General features: G+C 40.6%; 1 protein-coding gene across 3 annotated transcripts; it reads left to right on the forward strand.

Moving 5' to 3' along the window:
* The first annotated feature begins 47 nt into the window (after nucleotides 1-47).
* Nucleotides 48-15,962, forward strand: trip10a (thyroid hormone receptor interactor 10a). Of its 3 annotated transcripts, XM_053337720.1 has the most exons (16): nucleotides 48-339; nucleotides 5,432-5,547; nucleotides 6,053-6,109; nucleotides 6,527-6,674; nucleotides 7,413-7,475; nucleotides 7,997-8,101; nucleotides 8,216-8,344; nucleotides 8,687-8,833; nucleotides 8,922-9,110; nucleotides 11,582-11,746; nucleotides 11,987-12,010; nucleotides 12,557-12,666; nucleotides 12,911-13,043; nucleotides 13,680-13,768; nucleotides 13,857-13,990; nucleotides 14,544-15,962. In XM_053337720.1, the coding sequence occupies exons 1-16, from the start codon at nucleotides 316-318 to the stop codon at nucleotides 14,693-14,695; spliced, it is 1,785 nt and encodes a 594-aa protein (XP_053193695.1). In that variant the 5' UTR covers nucleotides 48-315; the 3' UTR covers nucleotides 14,696-15,962. The 3 variants fall into 3 exon arrangements, with proteins under 3 accessions (XP_053193695.1, XP_053193697.1, XP_053193698.1); XM_053337722.1 differs by lacking the exon at nucleotides 11,987-12,010; XM_053337723.1 differs by lacking the exons at nucleotides 11,582-11,746; nucleotides 11,987-12,010.
* The last annotated feature ends 1,213 nt before the right edge of the window (nucleotides 15,963-17,175 follow it).

A 17,175-nucleotide genomic window follows, 5' to 3' on the forward strand; every position in this document is an offset into this window, starting at 1 on the left:
CCCAGTGCACTGCCCCTTTAAGATTTAGGATTTGGGAGTGACGCGGATATGAAAGCTAGTTTATCTTTGCTTCGCTATGAAATTTTTTTTTTTGGACAAACTAGACTGACGACTACTAGCCAGAGTTAATTAATCAATTATGATGCAGGTTTACATTATTTGTTAAAGGAAACAAAACCCGAGTGCGCAGCGGTTACTGACGGATTTATCACCTCAGGATTATACTCGCCAGGGCCGTCCTCCGAGCTGCTGGGATAACTTTGGAGAAGTTCTTTGTATTCGGGATAGTCAGACAGCTTGGCCGACAAGCTGAACATGGACTGGGGCACAGAGCTTTGGGTGAGTCCATCATCTGGCTCTCTGAGATAATAACAGGATGTCAGGATGGCAACCATCTAGTTTTCTTGGTTTGTGTGTGTTGAGTTGAGAAAGTCGCTAAAATGTCTGAAGAAGCAGGGAAAGCACTCGGTGGCTGCACGGTTCTGATTGCGGGACGGTGCATTCAGGATCATGGTTCTATTATCGGACAGTCAGTGTTAATAGGTAAAACAAAGAGTATTAAGTGGCAGAAGCCCGCTTAACAACATGTTGCTCTTTTGCAACGTGTTGCTCTTTTTTGTTCCAGCTTATCTTGAATCCACGTTTGCACATCGATATGTCTTTTGTTTGGATCTTTAGGTTTTGAAATCCACCCAGTTACTCCACCGTCTTTTGAACAGGAGAGATGTAACGTCAGCCATTTGGATATCTGCAGTGCACGAGACAAACAGTTGCCCAGTAACTTATATTTAAAGAACATGATTGCATTGTGAAGAAAGTCCTTTCCCTTGTTTACCTAATTTGCGGCATCATATCTCGAAGTAACCTGGTCAACAAGTTCAATTTGCAAAATATTTCTCGATATTAAAACATCTGGATGACTGAGAATCTTCATAGGCATAAGAGATGATGGTGATACATCAAAAAGGGGCCAAAATACATCTTATTCTCCATATACACAGGTGTTTAAAGGAGGTACCTAGTGAGATGTTACAATGTTTACAGTCTGACACACCTTGCTGCCATAGAGATGAAATCAGATGCTGTGATTTGCCTTGAAAACGAGCTTCATCACTGATGAAATGCCTTATAGGTTCACCTGAGTGGCATGATTGAATATTCAAAAAGCAGTGCACAGATTTGAATAAATCTGAATTTTCCAAAATGTGATGGGGTCATTATTTGGATTGAGTCATTATAAAAGTAAATGTGTTAGGTCAGTTTTATTAGGCTCAGTAGACTGATACAGTGAGTTAAATGTCCTGCTTCAGCCGGTAATTTTAAAGATTACTGCTTTTTAATAGGTCACAATAAATCCCATGGTTATCACCCTTTCTAATAAATGAAGGTGTTAGAGTGAGAAGCAGCTTTAAGCTACATTCTGGATACAACAGTGAGACAAATGTATGTGCGGAGCAGACTCTTAGTGACACTATCCAGAATCTAAACAAACCATGCTGAATAATCCCACCATGCATGATATTACCTTGACGACTGCCACGGGTTTATGTGCCAGCCACTGCACCATGGCGATAATCACACACATTTGCAAACACTCACTCGTGCACATTCTCCGAGCACCAGAATATGTAAAATGGAGCATTGCAAAGATGAGGATAGGGAGGTTGCAACCTCATTACAGTCTCCCCCTAGGCCTCGTTCACTGTCCCTTTTTTCTATCGTACGTGCTGGTGCAACAGCCTAATTAGTTTTGCCCTACTTTGATTGAGTCAGAGAAACATCCGCAACACAGTATTAATCAGAGGCCCTATCTCTTTAAGGGATTGTTTTCTGTACAGCGCATTACTGATTGTACAGGAAACTGTCCACACAAAGCCACTATTCAGTTTAAGTCAATGTGAAATACAAATTTGTCTTTAAAAGATTATTTATTATTTTATTCTTTGAAGTTTTGTACAGTGTGTTTCTGTGGCGATTAGCCTCTCATGTCAGGTTAGACAAAGCCCTGCAGGCATAATTGGTTCTGGTAATGTTTGGCTGGAGATTCATCCCCTGGGCCAACTCAGCTCTATGGCATCTGTCCCCTGATTGTTGTTAATCCCTTGGCTATTTTAAGGCACAAGTGTGCGGCGTGCAAGATCAGTGTGTCTAGGCATTAGCTATCATAGTGAGTGCTATGAGGCCAAACCTGAGAACTTGAGTGTGGCAGGTCTGGTCGGGCAAGGCCCCTAATTTTCTAGAAGACAGGGTGACTCAGGGCTGAAACATCCACCCAAGCCTTGTAGGTTGGTGACTCTCAGGGTGACTCCTTTAGCAGTTATGTGGCATTCACTTCATGCCAGTTTTCTCTCTGGTGTTACTGGGAGTATTGGAAGATTAAGTGTTTTTGGATGCTTGCTAGATTTAGATAAGTGTGCAGTCTTGAAGCATGTCTTGAAGCATAAAGTCACCTATGGGTTTATTACACCACATAGCCTAAATCTCTGCCATGGTGGAAGTTCTAAAATTCTCAGGGCTGAATTACAATGTTTAACCTGCAAATCAAAATTTGTGACATGAGTGGAGGAGAAAAAGATGCTACCAAATCTTTCTAAGGAATGGGTTACAATGACTCTGAAGGTCAAACAAAATTTAAAGGCAGCAAAAAGGCTGAAGTAGTGTAGTATAAATGTGTTTATTGGGAACATGTACAGTACATAAATATTACCATTTGATGTACTGTACCAGAGTTAGCTTATAGCTCATTTTCATTGGTGCCCCCTTCAGTAGGTCAATAATGAGTAATCAGTAGGCCATAATTTCACCAGAAACATGATGTTTGTTGTTCTGTATGACAGTTGTCAAGAGCACAGTTTGTATACAAAACATGTATGATTTATGAAAATCAGTTTAACACAGTCTATAGGGATCTATAAATATAATTTAATGTTACTGGATGTGGGATGCTATAAATTAAATTGTAGTTGTATGACAGCCATTGGTGCCTGACAAGACATTTTTATATATACATGCATATTTATTAAAGAGCCCACAGAGTCCATCCAGGGCTCATTCTCTTTCAACTTTCAATGTATGACATTGATAAAGCAGCCAACATACAGACTTTCAGAGTCAGCAGCTGCTCATGTCAGTGTCTGAATTTTTGTTAAACTGATGCTGCTTCTTTTGGTAAAATGAGTGTCCCTTGATAAATTGATGTAGGCCTGATGTGTGTGATAAGTGAAAGATATGCTTACCGTATTTGTAGCCTGGTTAACTTCTTATAAAACCTACAGTATAAACTCCAGAAGTTTGAGATAAGATCACAAACTAAGATATTTCAGAAGGAGCAAAGGGGCTACTTACATCATTCATGATCTTGTAAAATATTTTTAAAATGCTGTTTTAGTATTGGAACAGCCAGCAGTAGCAAAACAATCCAGTAAAAATGTTGTTTTCTTCCCTGGTGTGAAAATTATAGAGCCAGCTATGGATGAAACACAGTGTTTTAACGCCACAATGGGACACAACTTTCCCAAAATATCCCTGACAGCATAAACACTTGGACTGGGTGTCATTTGAATCACATTAGTATTGTGTCATGCTGTGATAGATATGATGTGCTGTGAAAGGTGGCAGGAAACTGACTGACTCCCCCAAAAAGATGAATCAGGTATGCCAGGTTTACCTGACAATATTGATAGTTACTTGGACTAGAATCAGGAGTAAAATAGTCATTTGGGGAAATCCTTGCTGTCCAAACTACATAGAAGCTACTCCTACGACATTTTACCTACATACCTACAATTTCTGACCTCCCCATCAATCTCCACAGTGGTTTTTACACAGACTCCCACAGACTGATCAGCAGTCCAGAAACTGAATATGCAAATAATACATGTCTCTATGCAAAACACCTTCTGGCAGTTTAGCTTCCCTAATGTACAAGTTGACAGCACTGCACTTCCACATGTAGGATATCTTTGCTCTCCATTTGTGCTGTTCAGACTTTGCCATTATTTGAGTTTCCCCTCTCCATATTACTCATCTATCACAGTTTTCCATGTTAGTGGCTTGTATTAAAGCATCTCAGAGTTTAACCACAACGCAAGGTCAGGCCTCAACCAACAGGCACTGTATGTTGCCAGTTGTGCCTCATGCTTAAACAGTTATTCTTACTTACTTACTGATTCCTGCAGTCTTCAACACTTGGTTATTTTATGTGCATGAGGTTACGTTACTGGATGAAACATAAATGCATCAGCGCGTCATCGTTTTCTCCAATTCTGAATCTAGTCCAACATTCAGTGCACTTCAGTGATCAGTATTGCAGTCTGTTATTGTTGATGTGATGAGGTTGTGGGAGCACTCTGATCAGTATGCTGGATGTAGACTACTGCTCTCATCTAAGTCATTCATAGATGAGTTGTCACTTTCTAATTTTAGGTCAAGCCACATATGAGAAAGTAATACTCTTAAATCCTGCCACATACCTTTTTTCAGTACCATTCTAATAGCAGGTCAAATACAGGACAACAAGCTTCACACATTCAAGAAGAAAATCTGTTGTTACCTGAAATTGAACAATATGTAGCTTGGCTGTATTGAATATAATTACTTCTGTTTCGCAATTAATTCCACTTAGTCAAAGCCTTTTGGTTAGGCGTTGTTTCAGTGAGGGATTACAGGCCTGTTTCTTAACCCCCTAACTGTGTTCTGTAATTAGGCTAAACACTGTCTCATTCATTTTGTCTCTTTTGTTTTACTTAAAGAGGAGGAAAGGTACAAAAGAACCTGGCCCAACTTGTCAGGAATCCCCTCCTCAATACAAAAGGAAGCAGCAAAGAAAGCCTGGAGTACAGAGTGTAGAGTGAGAGAAGATTGGCTCTGATATCACTCTTAACAGACTTGTCTGAGCTTGAAGGTGTCATAAATTGCTCAACATAAAAGAGGAAGAGAAACACAATATACCTCTTTCATAAAAGGAAAAAGTCAGCAAATTCAATTGTATTGTGTAAGAAATTACACATTTTACGCTGTACATGAAATAGGTCAAAGATTTGCCTTAAGACTTAAAAGCTCATTTGATATAATTCATTCAAGACTGCTGTTTTTAACATTTCACTCCACACAGGATATGTATCAAAAGATCATCTCCTCTTTTTTTCTCGTGTCCACTGTTGTGACCCTGTGTCCCCTGACTATCCGGAAGTTTACAGACCATATCCAAGATTTTCTGCACATGTGGAGAGCATTCATGGAATCCAGCATGCAGGAACAAACCTTGATGTGTTTAGTTTACTGCCCTCCATTCAAGATTCCTTTACATGGCCTCAAAGTGAACCAGAGGAACATCCCGGGTTCTTACCTAGACGATAACAGATGTTTCATATCCTGCAGTGTGTTGGCTTAATATCTTTTCCTTATTTGTCTCTCGTGCTCCTTTCCCCAGGACCAATATGACATCATTGAGAAGCACACACAGTCTGGACTGGAGCTGGTAGAGAAGTATGTGAAATTTGTGAAAGAGAGGACAGAGATTGAGCAAAACTATGCCAAACAACTGAGGTAGGCCTCATTTGTGTCTTTCTCCTATATGAGCTGCCTCAGATGGTTGTGTGTGTGTGTGTGTGTGTGTGTGTGTTTGCTTGTGTTTGCATGGTTGCATGTTTAAAAGGCTGTTTATGAAATGTTTGTGGGGTCTTATGACTACTTTGGGACAGAATCTAACTCTTGTCTCTTGAAACACTGGCCTCATTCTCCGGCGGGCAGTGTGCTCACTCTCTTTCTCCCCTCTCATGTTCTTCTTCTCTATGCATGTTGCTCCCTCTCCCAGTTGTCTCCCAGTCTGCAGGCCCACATCTGTTGTAGTGCTGAGCTTTGCTGGAGATGAGAGGAAGTGGGAGCAGACTGGCACATGATAGACAGGATGTGGTCAGAGGGAGAGTGAAAGAAGGAAGAACAGGAAAAGAGGAGCTATTTTAGCATAGTTGTAGTAGTTGCGTGTGAAAAGTAACATTTTGTGAGAAGTGTCTGACCACTAATTAATGTAATGTACTTTCACTTTCCACAGGAACCTTTCAAAGAAATATAGTCTAAAACGGAGTGGCAAAGATGAACCAGAGTGCAGGTGAGACATTGTAGGGTTTTTTTTTTTTCCGCAAAGTAAAGAACTACATTTAAATTCTTAGCAATTTCGCTAAAATTGGGTATAATTAGGTCAATTCAGATTCCCAGCCTGGCCCTAATAACTTGTTCATCACTCACTTGGGGGGGACAGAACTAAGCTGCAATTAATACCACGTTTCAAACTGTTAAGAATCTTTTTTTTTTAATTTTATTAGTGCCATCTATGCTAGAGTGTTGGGAAGCTGTTAGAGCCGTTTAACTGACCCTAGAAGGAAGCAGGAATAAGGAAGTTGTGAGCTCCTTATCATGACTTGGCCCATTGCTGGCTTCTCTTTGAAGAATCGTCAACTTATCAGTGTCCCCATCATTTTGTCCTTATTTCTCCACCCTTTCCTTTCTCCTCCTCTTTAAATGGTAGGTTGTCCAGCTACCAGTCGTTTTTGGACATCCTGAATGAGATGAACGACTACGCGGGCCAGAGAGAGCTCATTGCTGAGAACATGATGATGAGCATTTGCATCGATCTCACCAAGCACCTGCAAGAGCTCAAGCAGGAACGGAAGACGGTGAGCTTGTTATGGAGAGGACCAGGAGTGCACTGTGTCACAGAGGTCAAATGATACATCAAACACACTATGTGCAGGCTTCTTAGAGAGACTTTTACAACTTCACCTGGAGCTTGTCAATGACTATGTCTTTTGTTTTTTTGCTTTACTTTTGCTTTAAATTAATCATTTACTTTTTGTTTTGAGCCATTCCAAGCTCCTTTATCTGGTGTAGACGACAATAATGAAAACATCAAGATTTGCATCAAGTGTATGTATGGTACTAATATCCTGGTATGTGCTCACAGCCACATTTTCAAGAGTGTCTCGAGAACATGCCATGTGGGATATTTGGAGCACACACTGCTGAGGAGGAGTGTAAAGCGTGAGAGGGGAATAGAAGGAGATTTAAAGGAGGAGTGGAGATGTAGAGATCTCTGTGTAAAGGCAGGAAAGGAAGGCTTACTTAGAGTCTCCTCGGGGAAGCATGGTCTGAGCAGTTGTGTGTCATTTCTCTATAAGGAATGCTTTGGCTCTGTCCCGTCAGATTGCAGAACACTGCAGCCATGTTCAGGCTCGGGCTGCAGACGTGATGTCTCAACCAGACACACTGGTATTTGTTTTCTTGTCTGTTATGTTGTGTGGCTTTTGGAGGTCATTGTTTATTCTGTGGCTGCCCCTGCACATGGCTGACTCTCACTCTGTCATCTGACCCTCCTCCCCTCCTCTCACTCTGTCTATTTTTATGAATGTTTGCAGTATCTGATGGAGGCCAAGAAGGCCCAGCAGAGTTTGGAGAGCACCTACAAGCAGCTTGACAGTGTAAGTGGTAGTTTTTAGTAAAGTTCGATGAGATTTTCTTAAATATTTCCTTTTTCTGAAGAAGCAGCCAACATGCTTGATGTACCATGACTATATTATCTACTGTGATAAGCAAACATATTTGGATATATGTGGATTCATTAGGAATAGGAAAAAAGTTCTCTGTAAAGTAAACAGCTGCACATTTAGTGTGGTTTTTCAGGTGGCTATATTTGTCTATAATAAAAACAGATGGACTGAGTGGAAAGCAGTCCCCCATTTTAGACTTGTGTCATCAATCTAAGACCTGTTCAGAGATGATTGGAGATAATACTGTCCCATCCCCTGAAACCTCCCCTATCTGTCTTTTTAGACAGACAGTGAAAAATGCCTTGCTCTAAATAGCAGAACCCCCTCATATTTCATTCAGGTAATGGCCTCGGTTAGCTGAATTAACTGAACATGGTCTTTTTCTTTCTCTTTATTTCTTTCTCTTTATTTCTGTCTGTCTTTCTATCTTTCTTATGCTTTCTGTTCACCAGAGTAAAAAGCGCTTTGAGAGGGAGTGGCGAGAAGCAGAGCGTGCAGCACAGTACGCAGAGAAGACTGATCAAGACATCAATGCAACAAAAGCGGATGTTGAAAAAGTAACAAGGAGGAAAAAAAACATTACATTTGAGGAAACAATTTCACAATACAAAATCTACAAAAGCAGAATCAGATGCACATGGTTAACCTGTCTTCTGTATGTGTGATTGTAGGCCAAACAGCAGGCTCATATGAGAGCACACATAGCGGAGGAGTGTAAGAACGACTACGCTGCCCAACTCCAGAAATTTAACAAGGAGCAGAACCAGTTCTACTTTAATGATATGCCACTCATTTTCAATGTAAGTGAAATTCCTACAGCATTATGACACTATTCCTACCCTCAGCATTTATGTAGGCTTTAATATCTGGCACAGTGATAACTGTAATTGTGAGTTGAGCTCTCATAGATCCAAAACCAGAGATTAATTCCTCAGTTTCATTAATTCATTTTTGTTTCCCCTCTTCACAGCTTTGGCTTTGAGGCTTATATTTGAGCATGAACAAATATTTTTAATAATCACCAAATATTTAATAAGAAGAAAATAGGTTCTGTGCCATAAGAATATCATACTATGATCTTAATATTCACATTATAGTCTCAACCCTAATGTCAGTATTGTCTGTCAACTGCTGCTCACCAGAAATTGCAGGACTTGGATGAGAAGCGAGTTCGGAAGTTGGCGCAGGGCTACATTTTGTTCTCTGACACAGAGAAGCATGTGATGCCTATCATCGGCAAGTGCCTGGAAGGCATTACAAAGGCCGGCACTAATGTTAATGAGAGAAATGTGAGTTGGTCACAAAAATGCCATATGAGTTTTAATATTTAGTTTGGATTAATAATGCCCAGTTTTAACTGTACACATTCTTTTACAGGATTCGATGGTTGTTATAGAACAGAACAAGTCCGGCTTTGAGCGTCCTGGAGATTTGGAGTTTGAGGACTACAGTCAGGGCATCAACAGAGCCTCATCTGACAGTAGCCTGGGCACACCTAAAGGCCCCATGGAACTTCTAGGAAAGAACAGAAGCAAAAACTTTTGGATTTTCAGTAAAAGGAGTAAGGTAAGACACAGCACGCTTAACAGAGGGGTCATTTAGCCTAATAACTAACAAAAGTGTTAGTTTTTGCATTGTGGAAATTGTGCAATGAATACATTAGTAATTCCTTCCATCAATGATCAGCAATGAAACATTTGCAGGTGGGCAAATTAATCAGATTAGTGGGTGACTCCTTGCATGGCCCTGTTAGTGTTTAAGAGGCAGAACCAGGAAATCCCCTCTAATGAGAGCACTCAAGATAGACGTATGGTTGTGGCTTCACACTCATGCTACACAAACTCATGTACACCCTTCCGATCTCTGAAGCGCAATATAATAACGCATGCACTATTCTCACTGTATTATACATGAACTTTCTCACGTATGATGACACCACTAGAACAGGTACTTTGCATGACTCTGTCCCTGACTGCGAGTGAATAAACCTTGCCCCGCCCCACCCCACACCACCCCTCGCCCTCCCTCCCTTTCCCTGCAGTGTGGTTTCCAATAGGTCAACTGGCAGTCAGCATTCTGCTGTGCTTGTGCTTTCATCAGCACGGGGCCCAAACAACATTGAATTTTCCTCTACAGGCATCCACAAACACACTGCTTCTATTATCCTGCTCAGAACCTAGCATTATGTCTCACATCACAATAAAATCTTTGTGCCAACAATCAGGATGACACCAGGTTTGCCAGGTCAGAAAATCTGGATCAGGTCCAAGTGCACATTCATGCTCTTGAATATCTATTTGGGTCAAGAGAGCTGTACTACATTGGAAATCATGCTCTTGCTGAGGTGTCTAAGTTGGTCCAAAATTAAACTGGTGATATGAGTGGCTGACCACTAACCAGCCAATGCCCCCCTCCCTCCTTTCGCAGCACTAAATGATCCCTTCTCTCTTCCCTGCAGTGTTTGCTTGTTCAGTGCCTCTCTCCTCTCTGCATGTCTTATTGGCTGTGCTCTGCTGTGCACTAGTCTGTTCCTGTTCTGTGTATGTGTGTGGCGCACTGCTCTATGTCATGTCATGCTCTCCCAATTAGGCCTGTAGCAGTATGAATAGGAGGCTTACTGTATTGGCTGCAGTGAACTTTTGGTTTATGTCTGGCCCCTAAACATTCCCATTCTTAACTTCTCTCCTGTACTTAGATCCCCATAACTCTCAAGTAAAGTATCACCTTCCCAGTAGATGTTCACATAATAACAGTGCTGTACTTCCAGCTCTCAGTATTTACACAAGAGACCTTGTAGTAGGGCTTTCTTAGACATTCAGTTTTGAAGACTCCTCCTATGTAATTTAGCTGATAGAGCCCACCCCCACCTCTTCACATAGACATGCAGCTGAAGCAGAGATTTTAAAATCAGAACACAGTAGTTCACCCAAAGCATGTTTCTAATTTAAGGTATTTTCTAAGAGGTCACACAGGACATTCATCAAGCCTCAAAAAAAAAAAAAAAAAAAAAAAAAAAAACGATTTTTCTCAATTCCATTGTGGTAATTAAGCAGGTTATTTATAACTGCTAACTCCCATGATATATGATTTTACATGTTATCTATATAGGTCAGGCTGGGAGGATGGTGCAGGTTTGCGAACTGTGAACATGACTTTTTCGCCAGAATCATTGTGGTTCAATTGGCTGATTTAGCTTAAACAAAGTTTTTTTTTCCTCTGTAACATTGATCTTATTTGTATTGTTTGACATAAGACCTCTCAGTTATAAAACCTTTTACTGACGATTTCACTGCAGAGACACAGGAGTGCTGCAACTCCCCTAGACATATTTATACAGCGCCGTTGCTTCAGAGAGAAGTGTGACAGAAATAAAGATTATATTATTATTGAAGCGATGGCCTAATACATTTGTTATAATGTTGTGTCTTTGCAGTGTCAAACCATCTCTGCATTGAGGCTGGAAAATATTATAATGGGTGAAACTGAAAATAAGAGCAATGTTGCAAAAAATTTTCCTTTAACCTATAAAAACAATACACATTTACTTTAGTCTAGTTCTGCCTGCCCCAGTTTCTCACAGAGGCTCACTTCATCCTTGAACCTGGCTTGAATTTGACTGCAGGTGTTGGGCTGCTGTGACACTGGAAGAGAAACTGTGGGTGGTTGCTTGCCGTGTTATTTTTGGGCTTTGTTTTTTTTGTGTGTGTCTGTTGGAGCAAAAGAAACAGGTGTGTGTGTGTGTGTGTGTGTGTGGTGTGTGTGTGTGTGGTGTGTGTGTGTGCTTTCATGCTGTCTGGGATCTTGTGCTGGGTTTGCTCCAGTGTTGTCTTCCTGGCTTTGTGGTGTGCTTTAAGGTGTTGACGGTGTCTTTTTCTTTCCCATGTTACCTTGTTTTGTTCCTGTCTTCCCTCTCTGTTTATCCTTCAACCCCCCCCACCCCCCCCCCCCCACCCTCCCCCCTCGCTGATTCCGTACACCACCCAATACCTGCATACCTCATGATCGGGTGCTGGTATTTTGATCTCGCCCCACCCCAGCTCTCTCCCTCCACGCTTCCACCTTTCTCCACACCCCCCGCCCCCTCGCCCGCTAACGGACCCCCTTCCCCCAAGTTTGGCCGGGACCCCCTGTCGTACTGTTTGAAGGAGATCAATAAGACAGTCAAACCAAGAATCTCTTCCTTCCGGACACTCAGGAGATCGGTAAGTCAGCAGGAGACATGTGCTAGGAGACCTCCACCCACTGGGGCTTGCACATCTTCCTGTGTTACTTCTTCTGCAAAACCTGATCACAGGGCTAAGACGTGTGTCATGTCATAGATCATACTGTTCCTCCCCTATTTTTAATATATATATATATCTGTTAAAAAATTGGTCATCACATGTTTTTAGGGTGGAACACAAGAACCACTTTTAAGTTGAAACTGTTTCTTTCTCCCTTAGAAGTTTACACCAGAGAGACTGACGGTAATATGGACATAAAAGCTGGTGTGGGGGTCTGAATTGGGTGACACGTAAATGGCCACCTTTCCATTACAACTGCTCATTTGATTATAAAAATTTCCTTTCACAAACCTCCAAACTGACTGATCATGCAGCAATGCCTTGAGTTTGTATTGAAGAGGTGGCCATCTGGTGGTGGAGGAAGGGAAAAATGCTTGGTGGCACAAAGGAGACTTAAGAAATGAATCACCTTACTTTTAAAATATTTGTGATTGTGTCTGCATTTATTTGGTTTTGTCACTGGTTTTGCACATTAATTGGAAGCCTGACAAAATATTTATTTCATATGTCCAAGTAACAATGGTACTGTATGTTGCTAGGGGTAATATTTATGTTCACTGGGAGATTTGAAAGTAATATATGTCAGTTAAACATCAGGCCTGAGCTGAGCTCAAACCGCAGGTGGTGTTCCTGTTGAGGTGACTGTTTCCCTCACCGTGCTGATCAGATGTCAGATGTGGTAATGCTATGAGGTTATATTTCAGTGTTAACCCTCCCTTCCTTTTTCAGCCTACTGTAACAGAGGACTTCGCCCATCTTCCCCCAGAGCAGCGCAGGAAGAGGTTACAACAGAAATTAGAGGAAATTTGCAAAGAGTTGCAAAAGGAAGTAGATCAGAGGTGTGTGTGTGCATGTGTTTGTGTGTATAGTGGGAATTTTTCTGCATATTAATAACCATTTCTGTCAGAACTTCTCTGGTGAGAATGTGGATATAAGATGCATACTGTGCACACCAGTGTGTGTAACCCAGTGTGGCGTCTGAATGAGTGCTTGAATTGTTTACTCAGCCCTGAGCTCTGCAGGGAACCCCCTATCTACTGAAAGTCACTTTCCTTGTTTCTCTCTTTTTTTCTCTCTCTTCAGTGAGGCCCTGGGGAAGATGAAAGATGTTTATGAGAAAAATCCTCAAATGGGAGACCCTGCTAGTTTGGCATCCCAAATCAGCCAGACATCCCAGAATATAGAAAGGCTCAGGGGAGAGCTCAACAAGTATGAGGTAATCCTGACCTCCATTGTTCATTCATATTTATGTCACCAAGCTCTTATTAATTCCTTTTACAGTTGTTAATTATCACACATTATTAGGTCATTAAGCTCTCAGCAGTTTATTGTACCTTATTATGTAATAATTAAGCATCAGTTTATTTAATATGTAGTGAGGTAAGCAGATACTGTGTTGTTGGGCATAATATAATATAGCAAACGGGCCTCTGTTGGGCAGTAGTATGAGGTAATGCATCTGTGGTGGGGAAAAAAAAGCATTGACCCAACATATTTTATGGTAGACTTTTTGGACCCTGTTTTGTAACTGCATATTTTCTCTTGTCCTTTTAGCAAGTGTGCTAGGTTGGGGACAATTGCCTGTAAAGCCCAGGGCATTGTGTATGATAATGGGCTATACAAATGAGCATGACCTGATATATATCTATCATTAAGTACATTGTAGTAAGTAAAGTTTATTTAGTATAGCACATTTGACAGAGGAAGGTCACAAACTGCTTCACAAGAGTACAGTAGTTAAAAATAAGCAGCCCATAAAACATAAACAGCATCTCATACTAATCAGTATTTTAGGAAGTTAATTTATTTCCCCTCTACTACCTTCTCACTGTGGCTCTCTTATGTCATGCAGACTTGGCTGGCTGAAGCAGGAGGTCGAGGGGACACTTTGCGTTATAAAGCTCATACATTCAACAACAATGGAGCTCATGATGTACACAGGTAACACTCATTTTTATCAGCATGCACAGTGTCTGACACAATGAGGTGTTGTCTGGCCCACACAGGAAATGTATCTTTTTCTCTGCAGCCCTGATGGAGCTCACTCTGATGAAAGCACTCCTGATCCTTCCCAAGCTATCTATGCTGAGTTTGATGATGACTTTGAGGATGAGGAGCTAACTGCTCCTATTGGGAAATGCACAGCCATGTACAACTTCCCTGGTACGTTACAAGCTGCTTTTGCTGACTACCTTACTCCTCATTCTTAAAGAGCACATTATGCATCGTGAGGCATGTAGTGGGGAGACTCTTGCTTTGCTATAAAACTGTGACGCATTATTTTCCACCATAGACAGACGGATGTTTTCTAGCTAAATGTCAAAAGAGTGTTGTGTGAGAAGTTTTGAGCATTTCAGGAAGCAGTGGTGAGCTATGTGGAAATTTGATGATCAGGGTGATATGACACAAACAAATGCACACACAGTAGTTCACTTTTTGTCTCTTGTGGAGGCTGTGTAGAAAAACAACCAAGCTGTGTCTCCTTGACTTTTATAAGAAAGGAAAACATTTCTGGAACCTACTTGAGTACTTGAGAAGAGAGATCTGTACCATTTAAGGACACAAAAGTGTCCATGAGTCAGAGGTTTCATTTTCCGACAAATATTTTATCCTAGTTTCTCTTCATTTGCATTGGCTGAACTGGGCATGTGAAACCTTGTATGCATAAACTATCACTAGCACAGACGTATTTGCTAGCCTCTTCCTTCCCTTTCAGGTGCCAGTGAAGGGACCATCTCTATGCAGGAAGGGGAGGTACTGGCTGTAGTAGAGGAAGACAAAGGGGATGGTTGGACCCGTGTCCGTAGGAGCAATGGTGATGAAGGCTACATACCAACGTCTTATGTCACCATCGCCCTAAACAAATGACAAACGCATGAGGAACACAAGAAGAATTGATCACTTCACAAAACTATATGCAGTTCTTCCCATGGGACCAGCCATAAAGAAGCCACAGCACTATGAGCAGGACCACTGGTGTATCCAGAGGAGGATCCAAATATGGTGCTTTAAATTCTGAAGAGAGGTGCCCCTCATGGGCAGAGGAGTGGTGCTAACTAACTAGTATGTTCCTGATGGCTTACAATTCCAGCCTGAGTTATTGTAATCCCAATTACCTAAGCCACCTGAACCACAAGGTTATTTCACTTTTTGATATCATGTCAATAATTTTTTGGTTGTGGTTAATAAGTGTTGCATGGATTTTAAGCACCATCATGGTACGAGCGCTTGCCTTGTTCCACAGCCTCATAAGGCATTAGCCTCTGAATGTGAGAGGAAGATGAAGGAAAGGTGGAAGATGAGTGCTGCAGCCATCTTTACACTGAGTGTTCGTTACCAATAACACTAAGGAGGAAGTTACCTACTCTGTTCACAGATTAACCTAAAATATATACGAGCTGTTTCAGTTCCACATTTCTCTCAAACGTGCCACTTTCTAGCTTCAATAGCACTTGTGAAGATGTGTGGCGCCATCACTCTGCTTCAGCTTGGAATGAAGATCTTGAGGTGTCTTCCAGGTAATTAGTGCAGTTTGGGGAAGAATGCTACATTTTTGGTTTTCAGCTATTTGTGAGGTCCTGTCATGGTATACCACATGCACACAACTATACAAATACTTTAATGTTCGGACAATCACAGCCATATCATCACTAAGTTTATTTTTAACCTATAGCAGTAACAAGGATATAGCTTCCAATAGTTACAACCTAAAAATTGTACTAAAATAATTTATTATAAATGTGTATGTTAAAAGTTTGACAGAAGTACTTTGTATTAAGGATTTTTTCACATTGTTTGTTTACCCTTGCACACACAGTGGACCATTTGTAGCCACAAAAGGGAGTAAATAAATGCACATGTAAAATGTGCTACATTAAGAATATTGTATTTATGTACAAATAATATATGTTTTAGCTATCACAACACCACTATTGTCTTATTAGCTTTTTTAACCATTCAAATAAAGATTGTTACATTGTGACAGGAAACTAGACTCTAAGACTCTAAGACTCTAATTATGTTAATATTTTGTTTTGATTTACTTCACACCTTCTCAAGTTGACCCATGAGTTTGTTTTTGGAGCAAGCAGGAAGGATGACTCTTCAAGTAATTGCTCATGTGTCTTTGGTGCCTTTCTGGTTAAAAGCATTGTGTATATACCATTTTTGCATATAAGATATTTTCTTTTTTCAAGACTTAATAAATGCAAAGCACATTTCAAAGTTAGAAGTGGTTATGTCATTTCTGTACTTGGAAAATAATATTTGAAGCAAACCTGATTTTTGTTTGGTCCTGTAAAATCTGTCCACTTTCTTGACTGATCTTGTGAACTTTAGGTCTACAGTCATTAAATTGGGCTATTCTTTGTAAAAAGATTGACACCTACATTAGGAGTTTCTGTTCCCATGTTCCTGCTCCCTGGGACAATGGTTGTGAACATACATCACTTTAACTGAGGCTAGAAAATGGAGAACTGAGAATGCTGGAATTTAAAAGTGTCTCCATATAAAATACATGAGGCAGTGGGTGGATGGAAGACTTCTACATACATTTTGCAGGTCAAACAAAGTTTACTGTAAATCCTGTTCTGGGATTTCTCTCTTTATTTCTACTTTAAATGAAATGATTGAACTATTGTGTGCACAGAAAAACACTCACTTCTAAAAATGCTTTTATTTTCTGACCTGGACAGTTTTAGATGTTGCAAACACCCAAGAAACCACAATATCTGATCTCTTATCACAAGAGAATCTACTGACACTGGCTCAATGTTTTGAAAATTTCAATTCAATTCATTTACACATCAGAATATCAGCTGGGTGCTAGTGGGCACCTCAACAAAACAGTATCATCAGTAGAATCGTTCAGTGTAAGAAAATAAAGTTGTTCAAGTATTAAATTGCATTGCAGTCATGAGTTCCCTTTAACAAGCCTGGCATTGAATTTTGGGGGAGAAAAGGCCTGATGATATTGCATCCACAAGCTGAGGGAGTTTCCAGCAGGTGTATTTGACAAAAAGAGGAAAAAAGCACAGCTCAGAGTATATTGCACAGTAGGTGGCACTGTTGCATTATTCCTAAGGAAAGCTGCATAGATTTCTCCTCTCTGCATAATTACGTTTTCAATATAGGCCATGCATTTGCATAACTGATTAAATTGCACTGGCTTCAAAACCATACTGTTTATAATGACTAATTAAATAACCCCAAACTGGCATGTGCCCCACTTTCATACTCACCTTTTTCACAACACCAGACAAGTGAAGAGAAAAATAATGAAAGTAAACTTAGATTTAACCTGAATTATTTCTGACAGAAATGCAAAATCATTTGGAGGGTGAAAAGAT

The sequence above is a fragment of the Scomber japonicus genome, chromosome 18 (assembly GCF_027409825.1).
Source record: "Scomber japonicus isolate fScoJap1 chromosome 18, fScoJap1.pri, whole genome shotgun sequence".
NCBI lineage: Eukaryota > Metazoa > Chordata > Actinopteri > Scombriformes > Scombridae > Scomber > Scomber japonicus.